Source organism: Perca fluviatilis, chromosome 12, assembly GCF_010015445.1.
Source record: "Perca fluviatilis chromosome 12, GENO_Pfluv_1.0, whole genome shotgun sequence".
NCBI lineage: Eukaryota > Metazoa > Chordata > Actinopteri > Perciformes > Percidae > Perca > Perca fluviatilis.
In genome coordinates, this window is record NC_053123.1 from 18,261,768 (window position 1) to 18,281,754 (window position 19,987).

The 19,987-nt window shown below is 39.2% G+C and overlaps 1 protein-coding gene across 17 annotated transcripts in view; it reads right to left on the minus strand.

Moving 5' to 3' along the window:
- Positions 1 to 121: 121 nt before the first annotated feature.
- The window catches only part of LOC120569811 (dedicator of cytokinesis protein 9-like), an 89,375-nt gene continuing 69,509 nt past the window's right edge, over positions 122 to 19,987 (minus strand). For 2 of the 17 annotated variants that reach the window (XM_039817927.1, XM_039817928.1), the window contains exons 24-55: positions 19,016 to 19,131; positions 18,446 to 18,515; positions 18,234 to 18,359; positions 18,062 to 18,133; positions 17,366 to 17,512; positions 17,175 to 17,258; positions 16,916 to 17,027; positions 15,622 to 15,800; positions 15,399 to 15,515; positions 14,669 to 14,780; positions 14,451 to 14,584; positions 12,018 to 12,132; positions 11,815 to 11,881; positions 11,679 to 11,726; positions 10,195 to 10,262; positions 9,231 to 9,346; positions 8,634 to 8,771; positions 8,351 to 8,533; positions 7,651 to 7,764; positions 7,336 to 7,551; positions 7,016 to 7,073; positions 6,791 to 6,897; positions 5,939 to 6,061; positions 5,709 to 5,822; positions 5,470 to 5,475; positions 5,055 to 5,084; positions 4,298 to 4,444; positions 3,990 to 4,200; positions 3,176 to 3,366; positions 2,961 to 3,061; positions 2,730 to 2,868; positions 122 to 1,220 (exon numbers count right to left, since the gene is read on the minus strand). In XM_039817927.1, coding sequence (XP_039673861.1) covers positions 1,095 to 1,220; positions 2,730 to 2,868; positions 2,961 to 3,061; positions 3,176 to 3,366; positions 3,990 to 4,200; positions 4,298 to 4,444; positions 5,055 to 5,084; positions 5,470 to 5,475; positions 5,709 to 5,822; positions 5,939 to 6,061; positions 6,791 to 6,897; positions 7,016 to 7,073; positions 7,336 to 7,551; positions 7,651 to 7,764; positions 8,351 to 8,533; positions 8,634 to 8,771; positions 9,231 to 9,346; positions 10,195 to 10,262; positions 11,679 to 11,726; positions 11,815 to 11,881; positions 12,018 to 12,132; positions 14,451 to 14,584; positions 14,669 to 14,780; positions 15,399 to 15,515; positions 15,622 to 15,800; positions 16,916 to 17,027; positions 17,175 to 17,258; positions 17,366 to 17,512; positions 18,062 to 18,133; positions 18,234 to 18,359; positions 18,446 to 18,515; positions 19,016 to 19,131 — 3,687 coding nt within the window. In that variant the 3' untranslated portion in view covers positions 122 to 1,094. Of the gene's footprint in view, positions 1,221 to 2,729; positions 2,869 to 2,960; positions 3,062 to 3,175; positions 3,367 to 3,989; positions 4,201 to 4,297; positions 4,445 to 5,054; positions 5,085 to 5,469; positions 5,476 to 5,708; positions 5,823 to 5,938; positions 6,062 to 6,790; positions 6,898 to 7,015; positions 7,074 to 7,335; positions 7,552 to 7,650; positions 7,765 to 8,350; positions 8,534 to 8,633; positions 8,772 to 9,230; positions 9,347 to 10,194; positions 10,332 to 11,678; positions 11,727 to 11,814; positions 11,882 to 12,017; positions 12,133 to 14,074; positions 14,240 to 14,450; positions 14,585 to 14,668; positions 14,781 to 15,398; positions 15,516 to 15,621; positions 15,801 to 16,606; positions 16,649 to 16,915; positions 17,028 to 17,174; positions 17,259 to 17,365; positions 17,513 to 18,061; positions 18,134 to 18,233; positions 18,360 to 18,445; positions 18,516 to 19,015; positions 19,132 to 19,987 lie in introns of all 17 variants that reach the window. The other 15 variants (XM_039817924.1, XM_039817926.1, XM_039817923.1 and 12 more) reach the window with 13 other exon arrangements.

A 19,987-nucleotide genomic window follows, 5' to 3' on the forward strand; every position in this document is an offset into this window, starting at 1 on the left:
CCCTGACACCTCATAAAAGGAATTAATTCCAGAGAACTCCACAACTCAACCAAATGTAAAAACAACCGCAAAAATAAACTTTAATACATGTGGAAATATAATTAGAATCCATGACTACAAGTGCAGAGAAATTTGTGTTTTATTTAAAAGAAAAGCATTAGGCAACATCTCTGTTTACAGCAGAACAGTAACTTTATGTTAAATAAAAAAAATAAAAACAAAAATAAAAAAAAAACATTGCTGCCCAAATATAAAACAATTTCAAATAAGATTCAAATAACTTCCACAGTAGGCGTAGTGTCTGGTTCCACACCTCATCACTTTGGCAAGAAGGTGAACATCATCTTTACAGTGTATGAGCCCCACACAGATACTTTGCAAATATTGCACACACTCCTTTTTTATATACATTAATTAACAATTTGGAATATAACATTTGTATGCAATGGCTTTAAATATTTAAAAACACTACCATTCTAAGACATTGAAGTGATTTAAGGTTGAATGCTAACATGAGTCATAGGAGGCCCTTTTAGTAGAAATATAACTTCATGTACAGGTAGATGAGCATCAATGTATGCAGCATATAGTGTTCATCAAGACATCAATACAGTGGCTTATAAAAGTGGAATACTGTACATACAAAAACACATTGTAAAATATTAAAAATATCATCAAAATAAACAAAAATGGGCTGTTGGGAGGGTGGTGGGTGTAATATAATGACATGCATATCAAAGAGCCCAACAGGAATGTCTCCATTGAAAACACTGCCCAGTCTTTTCAGGTAAAAACAAGTGACACATTATGCGTGGCCATGAAGCAGGTTGCAAAGTCTGTCATCTCTCCTGCATGATCCCCTCTCTGGTCTCCGATTTCTCCTCAGTACTGTCACAGACATCCAACACAGTTACCATGCCGTGTGTATACATTAAATAGGTCCAGTGCCTTGGTCATGGTTGTCTGTGCTTATGTCAGTTTCCCTTTAAGCTGACTAAAGCAGGATCGGGTTCAAAAGCGACAATATGGCATCACCGGCATGCCTGGTTGGCGAGTATAGAGGGCGCAGGGTTTAAGGCTAACCCAGGCAAGCATCATACCACAGAGGAAGAGCTGGGGATGCCATGGATGGTGGCACTGGTTGGAGTGCCGCTGATGGCGTTAAAGATGTGAAGCGAGTCTGGAAGAACGCTCTTCATACCATCTTCCACAGGACTGATCTGGAAGGGAGGTAGTGTGATATATTCATAATCATTTACAATTCCATCTTAGATAGATAACTTAGTACCTTAATTACTACCGAATGAAGGCCTTATTTAAAAAGGATAGTAATAGCTAGTGTAGCTTTCCCCGTTTATAGTCTTTGTGCTAAGCTAAGCTAACCAGCGGTTGGCTGTAGCTGTATATTAACCACACAGACATGACGGTGGTATCAATCTTCACATCTAACGCTCGGCAAGAAAGCAAATAATCATATTTTCCAAAAATGTCAGACTCGTCCTTTAAAGTGGAGTCTCAGAACCCCTTCAATAAAGATTGATACAGAAAACAAGTAAGTAAAAACAACCAATCTTCATAACATCAACAGAAAAACCAAGAGTAAATCATTAAGTATAAGACATATTTTTGTATGTGTGCATATACAAAAACAAATGTAGATACATAATTCAGATGCATGTACATACATATACAGATGCTGATCATATACACACAAATGTATATGTACATATATATATATATACATACATGCATACATACATGCTGTACACACATGCAGAAAAAACATGTTGGCAATCCAAAACGGGTAAGTCAATAAGTGATTGCTGATCTAGCCAGCCGCTGCATCCATAGTAGAGTGAGAACAGGTGGGTTTTAAGTTTTGAATTATCAAGGGTAGAGCTGAAATGATTAGATGATTAGTCAATTAGTCAATCAACATAACATTAATTAGCAACTATTTTGATTAATCAATTTTCATGGAAAAATGCCAAACATTTAACAGGTCCAGCCTCTCAATGTGAGCATTTGCTGCTTTTATGTTATAGTTAACTGAATATCTTTGTTTTTGGACTGTTGGTCGGACAAGACATTCAAAGACTTCACCTTCGGAAATTGTGATGGACATTTTTTCACTATTTTCTATTAGACCAAACAATTAACAATTAATCAAGAGTGTAATCGTTGGATTAATTGGTAATGAAAATAATTGTTAGATGCAGGCCTGATCAGTAGGTTTAGCCATTCTGATGGGTGTTCCATGTGTGAGAATATTTTATGTTTTATTTATTACAGGCATGTAAAGATAAGACCCGTCTGTGATCTGATCAGATAACTTTGCCAATCTATTCCGTGCTTTTAAGGTCAAGACATGGCCCTTAGCTTTAGCAGCTTTCTGTTTCGGTCATATGACAGAGATGGCTTATGACAATGGTTTGACAATGCAACATCCTACAGCAATTAAAATTTTGGGTAATATCTGATGCCCTTTGTCTGGCTGGATCCACAATTAACAACTCAGTCTTTATTGCATACAGGTGCTTATTGCATTACCATCCAATCTGCTCATGTCAGCACAAGGGAAAAACAGAGAATGGTGTTATCAAAGAGCGTGTTATCAATTAGATTATCAAACATATTTCATGAATGACACTCACACACGCCGTAACTCGTCTTAGCAGATTACAATTCTAACATTTGTAATGCAGAATGTAATTACATATTGTACTCACTTGCTCACGCATGATGATGGACAGCTCCCTAGCTAGGTCTCTATAGCTGGCTTTCATCTCATCGTGATACTCCTGTTGGTCCTCTTTGATCAGACGCTCATTAATACTTAAGCCATGGCCACATGCCTCAACAAAATGCCTGCTCAAAAAACACAACGTTAAGATGTGTTAAAGGAAATCACACAAAGTAGATTTGCACACACATTGTAAGCTGTTGACATCTCATCTCACCTGAAGACCTCTTTCAGCTGTTTGACCTTGTTATCAGGATACTTCTTGGCGCATGCATCATCCAGAAAAGCTCGTGCATATGCAAGCGGTCCTGCGTTTACCTGAGGGAGGATGTAGGATCTGTGTTATGTTTTTTTTTCATGATCATTTTATTAGGTATGTCCAATGTGTGTGTGTATGTGTGAGTGTATGTTGACAAAATTCAAAGCAGGCACCTGGACGCTGATGCTGCCCTGCAGTTTGAGCTGCAGACGGATCATGTCCACCTCACTGGAGGAGCACAGCTGTTTGATCTCGGCCACCTTCTTGCTCATCTCATCGATGGCCACCTCGATGGGGCTCAGATCAGTGTGGTGTTGATACATCACTGCGATGCGTTTCTTTACGTAAGGGAAACAATGCGTGGCTGGGGGACAGAAACACAATGAGGAGCGTGTTGAACAGCTTGCCTCTCAGATCATGAATCTTTTCTTCTTTCATGTGCTTTTCTGAGTTTTACAGCCCACGATCCATATGTGTACTGTGTATCTTTTAAAAATTATCAGGTAATAAAGATAAGAATGTAAGGTTGAACTGTTGGACTTTTTGCACGATAAAACAATATAACTGTGATTAGGAAAGGTCCTTGACAAACAGCTGACACATTCAGAACGTAATCAAGATATTACATTCATGTACAGGACCATTCAGATGAGTCATGTAATACCTCAACTACTGATACCCACGTGGAAGTCTTCCACATAGTGTGTTTTTGAAGTCTGTTTTTTGCTCAAATGTGTCAATATGCAGACAATGGGAGGAGGTGATGTATAGTTTGGGAGGAAAGTGAAAATGATTATCTTAGATAATTTGATGCGGAAGACACCATCTTGTTTATTTACAGCTACGTTTCATTCCAACTACTATCTAAAAGAAGAACTATTTAGCAGTTGCATAATGTCTTCTGCTATGGAATTGCAATACTAAATCTATAGAGTACCCCTTTAAGAGCTTATGTGCCACTACCCTACAGTTTATAGGGTTACTTACTGGTTAGTATAGTCCTGCGTTTGCACTGCTCCTCCACCCCGCCTTGCTTTTTGCCTGATATGGTGAAAGGCATCTCAAACACAAAGCGACGGATGTTGTGGCTCTTCTCGAAGTCTGTCTTCCTGTCCACCAGCTCTTTCTCCTCCAGGTAAGGGGTCACATGTGTCACTTGGATGTACGCAAACTTAGAATCCAGGTCTTTGGGGTTAATCTGCATAGAGTACATGGCATTACAACAAATCAGTACCATGTTTTATGAATCTTATGAATTAATCCTTATCAGAAGTCAAATATCAACAAAGTCTTACCCTGCCAGAGTCTTGGATCATCTTCACATTCTCCTGTCCAAACTTGTCAGAGTACAGCTTCAGAAGCCTCTGAGATATCTCCGATAGTGGGGTGAATTTGGGTTCTTTGTAGATGTACTCCTTACCATCTTCATCTTCAAAGAAGCCCTGAAAACAGATAAAATATGGTCAGAATGAATAGCGTCTTTATCTAATAAGATACAGTATGAAGAAGTAAACAGTGCCACATCAAACCATACATGGGCTGTGAGCGGGAGTCATTCCAACAGTTTTGTTAAAATGAAATGGTAAAATACTCTTTAAGTCTCAGCTCTGAGCTGGGAGATTTGGCAGACTGCACACATATAAAACCCTCAATCTAATGTCCAAGCACAGAGACAGAAAAAAAGAACTCCACTGCAAGACATCAACTAGTGTCAGTTCAGTATTGTGAGGACACAGGTGGGGGCAAAGATTTCACACCGTCAGTGGGAGCACTTAGATTAGTCCGTTGTTTTGAATGTAAATGGTCAAAAGTCCCATGAACAGATGGTTAAAGCCATGCATTTACCCAGTGAGAGATACATCTTGCAATTAGCCCTTCAATGGTTTCCTACTAAGATTAGGACAACACTAAAGGCTGGGGTAGAGGAGGAGTAAAAAGGCTAAAAGATAAACGATGCACGTGAAATTGCACGGTGTGCATTAGCGAAGGAGCACAACACAGTCGAACACATCACTGCAGTCCAACTGCAATATTGCCTTTCATATTGTTTACCTCAGCCTCTGAGTCAGTAAAGTGGTACTGCTGCAGGGGTGTAGACAGCAGAAAATAAAATCATTGTTATTCCATGAGAACTACCTAAAAACTCCATCAACAATTAGACCACCATGTCGAGAGAGACATGGATCTCTATCAAAGCACACAGGCACTAACCCAAATTATTTCACAAGATATGACAGAAATGAGGGTCAGTACTAAAATCTTAGATCTGTAACACAATAGCATAAACACTGGAATGAGTGCAGAAGTGAAAGCCATGCAACACATTTCCAAAAACAGGAAGCAGCAGTGGTGATTGTTACTGTAAACTTGAAACAGCAAACTATGACTGAGAAGTGCAATGGATTAAAACAGCACCAACACCACACAACTGCTAAGAAAGGCTAGCAAGGTCTACTGCACAACTTACCGCTGCCTTTAAAGAGGATAAAAAGCAGAAAAGGGTATTAGAGTGGATCATAAAATGCCATGTGATCATGCTCTTAAAAACACAAAAACACCTTCAGCAGCCCCCATGCTCATTGTGAATTACACTCAGCAATCAACTCATTACTTGCTCTTTTGTAAAATAAGGTTTGAATAATTTTAAATACAGTGTGCGCAGAAATCAGATTAACAATACGTCGGTTTGAAAAAACTAAAACTCACCTGGCCAAAGAAGGCCACTCTGAAGTAGGTGCCCAGCAGTCTCTTGCCTGAGTGCATGACCTCTGTCACTTTGCTGTATGCACGATGCAGGGTGTCATATAGGTGGGCCAGTTTCTGTGCAAAGTAATAAAAATCTGATTAAAAATGTGATTATAATTTGTAGATACTAATGTCCCAACCTGGGCTAAATTAGTGTGGATTGTTGTGGGGAGATAAAAAGTTAAATGCACCTCAAAGTCCCTCCGCTTCTCATAAATGGGGATAATGAGCTTGTAGATGTCAGAGATGAGCTCGTAACGCTCAGCTTTCCACAGTCCATCTGCACACTCCTCCAAAAGCTCCATTAGGACGTCCTAAGGGAACAAGAGAGGGGGGGAAATAGATAAGAGTTTGATAAGGCAACGTCTCTTCTATCATGACCAAATGTGATGGCTATAAGGAAATGAAGAAAAACACGCGTTGTAGTGAGGTCGCAGGTAGACATCTGCACAAATTGCATCATTGAGATAATCTTTATTTTGAAGACAGCAATATGTGCTGAAACATTGATTCACATAATAAGGAATAAAAACGTACAAATCTTGTACAAGACTCTTAAAATCATACGACATGTCCCTCCCAAAAAGGTTTATTATTACAAGAAATATACAGTAATGATGTGTCATTTTCAAAATAGCAAAATGTGTTTCATGCTAATGTGATTTGTCTATTGTTTGAAATCTTGGAAGTCAGCTGTTAAATCTGTAATGAAATACTGAAGAGAAATGATGATTCTATATTTAAAAACAGAATTATTGGAGCGTTTAAGATAGGAGCTTAAATGTTTTTGTCTTCCTGCAACAGATAAACATAATTATATGTCTTAATACATTAACAATAACATTACATTCACTTCGCAGATATTTTTTTTGTCCAAAGCAACTCACAAAAATGCATTCAACCCCAGTAGTCTTAACTAAAATACAAAATTCTGAAAATCTAAATGTAATCAAATAAAGTCATGGTGTGGTTAGACCACAGACTGTATCTGAATATATGTTAATTTTTCAAATCTTAGCACTGTCATTAGCACAGTCACATACTTCATTGAAATGAACGTCCTGCATGCCGACGTCCTCCATCATTGCTGCTTCTTCATCAATGTTTGGAGTGATGACACGAAACGCTGAGCAGCCCTGCTTGAACATGCCTGCACACAGTATGAGATGAGAGAATATTTTAACAATCAGCCACATTACATAATTACACAGACTATAAATAATTGAGCTGCTGTGTGGCATGCCAGTAAAAATAGATTATTCAAGCACCTTTTCTCCGCAGGTATTCTGCCACAAGTGCTGCAACATGCACATAGCACATGGCCGCCTGTGAACAACAACAACTCAGGTCAGATAAGAAAAATGATGTTGATAGTTTTAATTATGTCAGGATAGGACAGCATTACCCATGAAACATTAGCCCACAATAAACTGCACAAATATGAAGTAAATCCAGTCAGTACTTGATATTTGATACTGTACAGACACATCACTAGACACAGACCTAAAGTGAGTCTATCACAATTTTTAATCGGACACCATCATACCAAAGTCCAACCCATTCAGCCACATAGTCTCTTATCACAGACCTCTGACAGGTCTCCGTTCTTCACATGGATCCTGGCCATGCTGTCCAGCCAGGTCTTGCGTAGTTCTGGTGTGCTGGCGTAAGACTTGGCGAGGCTGTACTGCAGGTCCACCAGCATCTCTGGATCTCTCTCGTGCTCCTTCATCTGAGCCGTGGCCATCAAAACTGTTCTGATGCGTTTGGTCAGGTCCTTCACATCTGATGGGAACGCTGTGTTCTGTTAAGAAGGATGCAGAAATGAGAACAGTCAGTCATGTTACTGCAAGTTTAAGGATGTATTTTAACTGTTTTAACTGCACAAAAATGAATTCCTGACCTTAATAGTTTTGTCACTGTTTGCGCAGTTATTGATTATTGACAGGGACTGCTGAAAGCGGGTACTTCCGATACCAATCACATCAGCTATCAATTGACTGACAGCAATTACCACCTAAAGAAAGAGAAAGACACATATTATTATTATTATTAATAATAATAATAATTATTATTATTAAATATTGTTTAACCCTTGCATTTTGTTGAGACTGGTTCATTTCATCATTGTTTGAGGTCCCACAGACCTCAAAACTCTATGTAAATAAGATGAATAAATAATAATCTAATCTTAAAACCTAAAATGTACTGAAATGGTAACAGTTACCGTTGCCACAAAATAGGCTTAAATAATAACCAATAATTAACCAAATAATTAATTTCAACACTTATTTGGGATTTGGGACTGTTTAGTAAAATTAAAAAATTAATTGCATTCGATCATGTTTTACAGCTGAGACCCCAAACAGAAGTAAGCAGTGATTTTTCAGTGGTAGGCTTCTGCAACATCACTTCAACATTCAGTTTATAATCAATTCTCACAAAATTAAGAAGTAAGTATGAAGCTAATAAAATAATGTTAAGTATGTTTTTGAGTTGTTAAACAAGGCCAAGTGTCTGTAGTACATTTAGGTTTAAATGATGGGAACATGAAAGCTTTATTCTTTTTATACCAGTTAGATCCACAGAAGGACTGTCCCTACCTGTAAGTGTGTCCGAACAAAAGACTTGCGACCTGTGTAATCAAAGTTGCTCTTCATGAGGAAGTAGAGCAGATGGGCGGCATCGCTGCGAATGGAGTTCAGCTTGGAGTTACAACACTTCAAGATCTCATAGCAGAAAGCAGCACACATGTCAGCACGTCCTTCAAAAAATGTGCAAGGAAACTAGAGGGTGAAGAAGACAGACAGGTTATCAGTGAACGCCTTAGACCATAAGAAACAACAACAGAGCATTGTTAGGCAGGGAAACCGACATTCTTCACACCTTGTAGATGAAGGTGCGCAATGAAGTGAAGACCTGCTTGAGGGCCGTCTCTGACTGATTGATCCGCAGGAAACAGAGGTGGACTTCAAACACCTTCTTCATTAGTGGACTGTGGCCGTGGTCAGAGCACAGCTGGGTCTGTGGAGAAAAAGAGTATCATCTTAGCAACGGAAATAATCGGATTTAAAAAACAGAAAAATCACATTCACGTTTTTATGAAGCATTAATTGGGCCTTACATAATCATTAGGTAACCTAAATACTGTATATAAAGAAAAATGATTCCAGTACAAAGTTACAAAGTACAGTAAATGTGTGACAAGGAATATGTTATGTATCGTCACCTTCCTAAAATAATGGTCAAAAGTCATTTTTTCAGGTTTTTCAGAAAACACAAAAAACTAAACGGCCTAAGTTACACGCTTGACATAGGCCATTATACTAAAGGTGAAGAATCACAAGACCTGTTCAACGGAGGATGTAGGCAATTTTACCAGAGGTGGCCAGCAACATGAGGAGATGATTTAGGCAAAAAAAAAAATCATTTTTGTCAAAAAATTACGTAGGCCATTATTTTAGGAAGGTGATGGTATGTTACCTTGAATCCCATGATGAAGATACTTAGCGTGTCCAGGACGGTCATGCACACTTCCGTAGCGATGTTAGCCTCCAGCAGTGACTGATTTAACACGTCTGCATCCGAGTGACTGTAGGCTAAAGAAGACACAATAGAAAGCTGTAGCTGTTTCACCCACATATCACATCATATCTCTTGAAATATGAGACCCTAGTGTTAAAGGCAAAGCTGGAAAATGTCATTATGATGAAAAGATTAAGTTTCATTCCAAACTGAAACAATCTTACTACTTACTAAATTAATACCTTTTATTAAATGAATGGTGACAAGTTGGCGAGGCACACATTTTATTTACAAACTGTAGCAATGATGTTGTTAGAGCGCTTGAGTTTTTTTTTTATATTTACTGTATGAATGAATTTCCAGCTGCATTTTTCTGAAATACATAGGTAATATTTTGGAATGAAACCCTTGATATTTTACATGGATTGGGTTTTTTTTCTCAGAGAATGAAATGAAAAATTAAGTTCAGAGCAGAGGAGCTGGCTAGAGAGGGATGAGAAGATTCTGAAAGCTAATGTTCAGTTAAAATAAGCATGCTCTCTGCAAACTGCCTGCTAATCTGATACATTCTTACCATGGTCTACAGATATTCCAAGAATACTTGAAATCTTTCTTAAACTGAAAACACAAAGACACTGTGTTAAATGATGCCATTTAACAGCCTGAGCACATCGCTTAAGCCCTTAAGATGAAGTCAATATCATGCTACACACATCTACCTTAGCCCCAATGTAATTTAATTTACTGATGATGCACCCTTGTCTCTTGAGGCATTTTTCGTTCGACAGCGGGCTGGGTTTAAACACAGGATGAGGGTAATGTTGATGATGTTGAAAAGCATGAGTAGACTACACAGAGTGAGGCGGAGGAGGGCGGAGGTCCTCTGGTAGAAGATGTTTGATGAAAAGTATGGAGCACTTACTGTGGTTAAAAGTGTATGAGTTATCCAGGCTGCTGAGCTGATGTAAGCGGGCATGCATCATTCCCGCCCTGTTACGGGACACAGGCAGAGTCTGAGACTTCCGCTCATGTGCTACAGGTCCTGCCCCATCCTGGTTCCTGATGAGGAAACAGGACAATGTTAGACAAGTGGCAGGTTAGTGAAGCAGGTTAGGGTGAATAATTTGCTATTTTGCACATTTGATTGGTGTAAATATCACTCAAATGTCCTGATAGCAAAAGCTGATTTGCATGTATTCCAACCTTGGGTTATACTTTTTGTTAAACAGTTAGCTTATTTAATTTGTAATGTATCATAATAAAACAAATCCATTATTTTAACATTTTGGGTGACTTTTACACACGCATGTATACCCACTGTGGCATGTATTCCGTAAAGTTGTGCTGTATATTGTTTAGCATGCAGTTTAATGAAATGATTATCAAAGCAGCAGAAGCAGCATTAAAGCAATGAGTTACAGCAAACGCCATGCATATAATAATGAGAGAGACAAATGCTATACATGAATTTAGAGTTGTGTCATAGCACTGCAACTTTTACAGTGTGAGAAGACATCATGCATTAAGTGTGAGAAAGTCCGTTCCACCTTTAGTCTTACCCAAGCAGGAGAGGGCAGGAGCCAGGTTTTATTTCATTTTGTTAAACTTGCCAGCATTTAGGTGAATAGAGATGGAAACAGTGGTGGGAGGTTAGAGAGAGTGAACACCCAAAGCACTCTGGGAGTCATGGCCAGAGCTCCCAAATAGTGTATAGTACGTGTGTTTGGATACATTATTGTGCTCAACATACAGTCACACCTTTTAACAGTCACACATATTAGCTAATTATGTTACACTGGATAATCTAAAATGAAATCAATAAGTAGCCACATCATTATCATATATGCTATTAAGTTTAATGGGCAATAATGTACTCCAGGAAATGTATTTTGTTTTCTCATGTGTCTATCTACTAGGACAGTGGCTCCCCACAAAGAGTACCTCAAGGGCTATTTCTGCAGCTGCCAGAGAGAACGTGCAAAGATTGTGGAGTATCTCACAATATTTGAAAATTACAATTTGATTTAAAGAAATATATCAAAACTTAGTCACCATTGAGAAACCACATGTTGTAACTGAGACTAGTGAAAACTAGTTAGGGAGCAGAGAAGCTAGGTTGGGTTAGCTAAATAAATTGATACACAGTCATAATATTTAGCTAAAACTAATAGATAAATGGTCAAAAAGCTAAAAGCAATAGCTCATAAAATAATGTAAGTTAGTAATTGGATAAATGGTTGAAACATCCAGCGGCTACTCCAAGTGGCAGCGGTATGAATGCAAACTTGACCAAACCGATCTAAACACGGGAACCACTGTACTAAAAGCCTGACAATCATAACTAAAACTAAAAAGCCTTAAAAGAATGACATTAATGTAACGCTTTCAAACACCAGACAACATTACCTTGCGATGTATCTCTTTCCCATGTATCTGAACTGATGGAGGCACACTCTGAGAGGAAAAGTGGAAAATCAGTCTCAAATCTCAAGCTTTACTTATAATATCAGGGTTGTCATGAAAGCAATGTAAGGTATCTTACTCGACCAGAGTGAAGAAGTCCATTAACTCAGCAGATGAAGCCTTGTTCCAGTATGTGAACAGAGCATCTGGAAAAAGACAGAGATTGACATTGGAGAGACAACGGTTTTGTTTTTGGATTGTTGCCATGTAAGTGAGCTCAGTGTTTAAGCAGCAACACAGAAAGATGGTGAGTGTAGATATTCAGATGGAGTAAGATGTTACCCTCAGACATGCTTTTGAGCACGTGTAAGAAGCACATGAGGAGGCTCTTGATCTCTGCCTGGTCCAGTTTATCACATCGCAGCAGGGTACTGCCCATTGTCGAAGCAGCCTGGTTCTGAGGGACAAAGAATCTGGTCAGGCAGAAGACAGACAAATATTTTATCCTGTCAGGGCTCTTTTGCTCTGTCTAGCTCCCTTTGCTGCCTCAAGATAAACCACAAGTACTGTCTACAGAAACTATTGTTGGTTTTTTTATTGTAATTCCAAAAGACAAAGAGCATAACCATAACAATTTTAAAATACAAAGATTTTTTTGTAAAGTTTACATCTGGTTTTGTGGCCATAGTTCAAAGTCTAGACAACTGAGTCTTTAACGTATTTATATATATTTATATATATATATATATATATATTTCAACTGACTGAAAGTCCCTGTGTGTGTGTGTATATATATATATATATATATATATACACACAACACACACTAGGATAGAGAGGTTATGACATTCAGTTTTAATCTGGGATTACAGTGGTCAAGCTACACTAGTGGAGTCATTCACTCAGATGTTGCAGGGCTCTATGCATTGTGGAAAACTGCCGGTGAAAAACACACATAATTTCTCCCTGCTGAGGCAGAGAGCAGGGAGAAAACAGAACCAAAGCAGTGGAGCAACAGCTCTACCACAGTGAGGGGTTGGCAATGTACCAAGCAGCACGTTCCTTTGCCAGCAGTCAGTCTAGACCATGGAACTGGCTGGGGATGACTCAATGGAAAGCATGAGGCTATGGGCTTCACTTCAAGGCTAAAGTTAGTTTTCCTAAAAGGGTGCACTTTGAAGCTGTGGTGCAGTTATTTTCATGCACTTTTTAAGATTTTGAGCAGTAATTGCAAATTACCTATGAGGGTCCTCATTTTCCCCTTCAAACCACAAATAAATAAAAACAGTTTCAACTAGGGGTGCATAATATATCGACTCAATATCATTATTGCAATATCACTTTGCACAATATTATATCAAAAGTGTCGCAATAAGTATATATTTTGTGGAGCGCTGCGTCCCGTCCGTTGGCTGTGTGGCTTAGCTGTGTTCGATTTAGAGCCCGCTTGAAACGCTGCATATTTCGACAGAGTGACAGTGTAAGTGAAGAAATAGATAGAGACAACAAAACGGAACGAATCAGAGAAGCGAAAGAAAAGTTGTCCTGTTCTTTTTGTTTATTTATTTTATACTGTACAACCTGTAAAACATGTCCTGTTCTGTAGACATGGTCCTTATTTATTTATTCATGTTGTACCAGTCCAATATGACAGTCAGTTGAAATAAACCTTGTGTTGTAAGAAAACTTGTTTAATTTGTTATGAATCTATTTTGATGCGTTTTCCCATAGCTTTTGAAATTATTATTTTGTATTTTTTATTTTTTTGGGGCATTTTTAAGCCTTTATTAACAGGACAGCTGAATACATGAAAGGGGAGAGAGAGGGGGAATGACATGCAAAGGGCCTCAGGTCGGAGTCGAACCCAGGCCCGCTACGTCGAGGAGTAAACCTCTACATATGGGCGCCCGCTCTACCAACTGAGTGATCTGGGCCCCATAACTTTTGTAATTTTACATATTGTTTAAAAATATTGAAATTAATATTGATATTGCAATATTCATAATCAATATCACAATATCACATTTTGTCAATATCGTGCAACCCTAGTTTCAACACAAGATGAAACACACAACAACACCGACTGTGAAAATCGTTTGTGTTTAATGGAGTCCTCAGATTTAGCTTGGGGCTGTCTATCAGTGAAAGCAAAAATGACACAGCACACGTGAGAGGAATTCAAAAGTAACATATCCCTCGAGTGCATGCTTATCAAGATCTGGAAAAAGATCAGAGGCAAAAACCCTGAGAGGCCCTGTGGCACAGCAGCTCTGCTTCATAGCACCACAGAATTATCTGGCAAAGAAAGGGCTTAGAGTTTAGGACACTAGGACACTCTCACACACACTGACATTCCCAGATGGGACACTCCTACGAGGGAGGATGACTGTGTGAAGTACTTGAAGTGAAATGATGGGCTGAGGGGCGCTCTCTGTCACACAGGGGACAGAGAGCAGGGAGAAGTCCATGGTGACACGCTTGGAGCGCACCGAGAGCATGGACTCCTCAGTCTCCGTAAAGAAGCGCAGGACATTGACAGAGTGTCTCCGTACAAACTTCTCCGTCTGCCATGGCCAGCCGTACAGGTAAGGTGGGGGAGTTAATGGTACAAGTTAACAAGGGGTGACTTTCTGAGGTACTTTTGTCACAACAAGGGGACGTCTGATATGCCTAAGGCACACTGAGATGCATGTCACAGGAAGCCTACATTTGTTTTCTAATAAATGTTGTATGAAATGACTTGACAGACATCTTGCAGCACTTTCTGAAATGTACCTTGTCGAGAGAGTTGGACTTGTCATTGATCTTCTCAGGCAGGCTGTTGCCAGAGTCAGTGCTGATGAGTGAGCCGCGAGATTCTGCGTGGCGCACAGAGTTAATGTTGGGGGTTGACGACGCGTGAGGTGAAGCTGTCAAAAAAAGGGAGCAGTTTTATATTAATATAAAACCAAAATGTTATATATTAATTTTATATAATGTATCTGTCCACTCACAGGTGCCAGAGATGACTCCAAAAACATCTTTGTGCAAGCTGGTGTCCAGAAAGGTGCTGGATCTGGGAGGTGTTATCAAAGTGTTGGTAAGAAGTGAATCTTCTCTTCCATTCTGAGGAAAAACAGTGCAACAGTTTAATGGGCACAAACCCACATACTATACAGGGCTGTATGTCGTTTTGAAAAGTTACTATATGTGTGTGAGGTGCAAGCATGAGGGCTCCCAGGTCCTAAACAATGTCAGGTGTAATGTTTTAAAGAGTTCAGCAATTCAGTATGGAATGGTAACAGAGAAGAAATTCATTCTTGTAATAAAGAATCCAAACCAGAGTTTAAGTCCTTGCTGTTAGAAAATGAATAAAATGAGATATGATGTACAGTAGCTGTAAAAAAAGTTTTAAAAAGACAGCTATATATACTATATATGTCCGTGTTTTGCCTATTTAAGTGGACAGCCTGGTACCACTTCAAGAGACTTGAGTGTTTAATACGGTTTATTATTTGTTTCTTGAAAATAACTGAATATACTGTATTACACTAAATGCATATGTCTACGGCCTTCTCTTTGTGTATTTTATTAGTTTTTTAAATGTGGGTATGGGTATAGATGCTGGGAGGTAGGGCTGTGTTATGTTGTGATGTTTTTCATCATTTATAATGTGAATGAATACTATGTATGGTTAAAGTAAAATTAAAATTAAAAATAAAAGCCACTAGGTGGCTCCCTTACATTGTTGGAGTGGTTGATGGTGAATGGGGATACTTCCTTCACATTCAGTCTGTTGACATTCTCTTGGAGCAGACCAAACAAGGGAAAGTACAGGGTGGCCAACCTGGCCTGCTGGCTCTAAAAAACAAATAAATCACCTCAACAGAATGTCTTAAAATCACAAATGTCAGATACTGAAGTAAAGTGGAAATGCAAGAGACTGAGGTAAGAAGGCACTGCTTACTTTGGAGCTGTAGCGGTCATCAAATGTGTGCTTTATCATTAGATTCTTCAGCACATGGATGGCTATCTGACGAATTTCCCTGAACTCCTGCAGACCTACACTGACCTCCCTGAGCAGCAGCCCGACCAGGAAGTGGTTCTTGCAGAAGTCATCTGTCAGCGAGTAATCCATCTGGAGGTCTGAGGGGAGGAAGAAGATGATGAAGAGATTAGGATTCGTTGATAGTAAGGAGAGTGAAAAATGTGAAAGGAAATGAAGTCACAAAGCATGAAAGTACATTTCTAATTTAATATCAAATCTGACACAATTAAATTAATAACAAGAAAACAGGAAGCAAAAACAGTTTTAAGGATTTTGTGTTTGACAGATTCAGGCTTTTTTGACAGAGCTGCTGCTCCACAACAGTGATCGTTTTAGAAAAAGACAAATCGGATTAAAGCTTATGATTTAACAGCAGCAGCTGTACACAGATGGTTTCCAACATTATCTAAGACAAGTTAAGCAACCCCAAATCACACAAAAGATTCCCCCAAAATGACAGAACACATTGTTTTGTCTTCTTCAGTCTTTTAAAACTTGCATTTCAGGTATGCAAGCATTAAAAAGATCTGATTCTCTAGGAATGACAGTAAATAAAGTGTCTTTTGGAATCAGTCTCATCACTAGTCATAAACTCCCAACCACTTCAAGCCAGACAAAAACTACCTGCAGACATAATCACCCACATCTGTGCAAAGAGCCAATCTCAGCTTCTATACACACATACAACCACAAATTATAAACAGTATAATCTTTCTGTACAAGGTCTTGAAAAGGATAGATAAATCAAGCCACATCAACCAGGACACAGCAAAACTGGAAGATTACTGATTGAGTTCAGATTTTTGAGCGAATCATTTGACCCATTCTGATCATGGTTGAATGATTAGATCAAAGTCTGCTCTTTTTTGGAAATGACATGCAAGCAGCACCCCTTTGCACCTACCTATATCGCATGACTCCACCACATCATTTGGAGATAATAAAGCTAATTGTGGAACACAAAAAAACAAAGTATGTTCTGTAGAATCAAAGACTGCTACAACAACAGAAAACCTGTTTAACTGGTAAGTCATTACCCTTTCATAATGATTATATATGTTTGAGTTGTACAATAAGTAGAACTATTTTATTTGTGTTGGCCTTTGCCAGTGAAGCCGTTTGGTTTGATATTCTACTTAAACACAGGCAACATACGCACACTGGCATTTAAGCAAGCTACCATCAGGCTTGGTACATTTGATGATCTCCTCACCTTGAAACCTCAGTATCCTTCCTTTTCCAAATGGCATGGGCAGGTTTAAGGGGACATAGTGCTCGTGGCTGCACACAACACGCAGGAACTCAAACCTGAACTCGAACAGCGTCTGCATTTAGAAACGACAGAAACCAGTGAGGCAGCTTTAGTACAACACTCAAACACAATCTCCATCAAGGCGCAGACAAGACATGTTTACAGACAAGCTGTCGTACAATTTGTTTATATAAATGCTGTTACTGTTTGTATTGTGTACCTTTGGGTCTCCAGGCATAAAACAGTTGATATAGTTGTTGATCTGCTTGAACATAAAGCCTCTGTCCATCAGGTTGAAACAACGCTATAAAAGGATGGGAAAAAGCAAATAACAAATGAATAAGTATAAGTACACTTTAAACACACAGTCTTCTCGGAACCATGCCAGATACAGCAACCTGGGCTCCTGACCTTGATGAAGACTGCAAGACTGTGGTTGGCGTTCCTGGCGGCATCCAGGTTGTCTTTGTATTTCTGAGTGATGTGTGGCATCATCATGTTGACCAGAGTCTCCACAGTGTGATGGAAGGATGCGGAGAAGCGCTGATTCCTGGACAGCTGTAGGACACAGCATGGATGTTCGTACAGATGTTACTGTACAGCATAATACACCCCAGTTTAAAAGATAAGTATGGTGATATCCTATTTTTCTTATTCCTCTGTACCAAAGAGTTGCATTGTTGTCAATTACACATCAATGAGCCACGCCGTTTCACATCTTCCTTCATTACATATTATTGGTTTTGGTCTTTTCGCGGGATTTGCTGACAGTAACAAAAATATAGAATATCCCCAACCTACTGTAACTGTAACCTCACAGTTGCCAGACTGGGGTGACCTACTCTTGTGAAGCTTACTTGCTTCCACTGTGGCATCCACATTATGCTAGTAGAAGTTAAACACAGGGATGTGGTTCCTTATGCGATATGAACAAATGCAGCCAATTAAAGTGCACAGCAGTGTGGGACAGACTGTGGATACATAATACTTTGACTGTGGTACTGCGGCTGTCCACAAGACTTGGCGTGTTTTAAACCACAGTGACGAATCTAAGCTGTTGTAAAGCAGACACCACTGAGTCAAACACACATGTTGTGGCAGACTTACCTTCACTTTACAGCTCTCAATCAAGTACTGAGCCATGGACTTGACTAAGGCTTCAAAGAAATACCAGGAATACTGCAAGGCGGACAAACATCAATCAGAGAACAACAAAGAAATTCATGTCAGTTATAATCATACACTGTATAATCCTTTAAAAGAAGTACAAATATGTTACCTTGAGGAGTTTGTTACACGTGAGAAAGTCAGTGGAAGGCTTCAAGATAGCAGTCATGGCTTTAGCCAACTCCTCGTGCACTGATCGGTTGGTTGAGGATGTTTGTGGCTCAGTCTTGAATACAAACTGTATCAGACACATGCAGAGAGAACTATGAGTACAAACACTAAAATATAGATAGTGAGTTGTGGTATGCGTCAGGTGAATTTTACCTTCACATATGATCTCAGGTAGTGCTCCAATCCCTCCTCGTGGCACTGGGCAACAATGTGAATCATGACTCTAAAAGGAAACAATACACAAGGAAAGCATGTGTGAGGAAAGGAGCTGAGACAGCAGGAGGCCTTATTTGGGCTTTACTCACAATTTGTTTTTATTTCATTTTAAATTATTACCACAAATTATTTCCCCCTGGGATTATTAAAGTATTTCTGATTCTGAAAGTCTTACTGACAGGCATCTCGGATCAAAAACTCAAAAAACAAAAACATTCTGCACACTATCAGTCACTTGTACTCAATTAATGACCATCAGGCAAAATATGTAATTCATAATTTTGGTGTTTTCAAAGTCAAGCATTTCAAAAAAAGATTTAATTTACGAAACCCTTACGGGAAATCTGCCATTTCACATCAAAAGGAGCTTTTTACAGTTCTCTTCCATACATCAATGCTGAAATTCTGGTATTTTTAAATTCTGTTTCAATTTGTTTATCATAATTTCATGAAATTACTTGAACTTTAAGCTGTTGTTTAGTCAAGGATCGTCTCAGGAAAACTTGCCTGGTGACGTTGACTGCCACGTCCTCTTGGGTGGCACTGGTTAGCACCCTGAACAGCTGATTCAGGGTTGTGGGCAGGAACTTTATCATCACATGGCTCTCCATGGCATGCAGACTCTGAGGATAACACATAACAGAGATATGTTCATGTGAGTTTGACAGCAGTGCTCTTAATGTATAATAAGGAGAAGAAATGTGGAAAACAGTAACATTATCTTCTCTCACCGCTCAAACAAAGAGCACAGAAGGCGAATAAATAATAACAACAACAACAGAAGGACATGATTGAAAAACAATGTGGTTATCACACACAGCTTATGCTTCAGTTGCCTGGAACATGGCAGAGTGTAGGTACTGGTGCATCATTGCTGTGTACAGGAAACTAGCTCAAGCCCTGCAAGTCATTTGGCGAGCTGCCAGTCAACATGGCTGACCTGCTGTTTGACCCTCTGGCTATTGTTCGTGTTAACTGCTGTGTTTACATTAGAACCCAAGAGATGCATTGGACCATGTGTTGTTCTACATGTCAATGTCTGCCAGGGGAACAGTGAAATGAGATTCCCATGAACTGGAATAAGAGAGTGCGTGATGGAAAAAGTGATAACTGAGCTACCAGTACCACAGAAAAAAGTGGGAAAAGAATCAAGTCAGCTAGGGATAGATATTTGACAGATTTACTGTTGTCGGCCTAATCTTTGCAGGTAAGATACAGTTAAATTCTATTTAAACTGCAATAGAAAAAGTGCAGCAAAAACTGTCCAGAAGAATGTGCTGTTGACGAGCTACAGCACAGAGTAGAACATTAATCTCCATGCGATTCAGCTCCAACCCAGTGTGACTGTCTGCGGTTTTACGGTGAGGATGAGCTACGGTAAGCAGAGAAGTTAAAGTGTGAAAACATGTTGGACCTTTTCCTTTAGGTATCCAAGAAAAGTCTCAAATGTCATTCTGTTCTGACTTAATTCCCAATCCT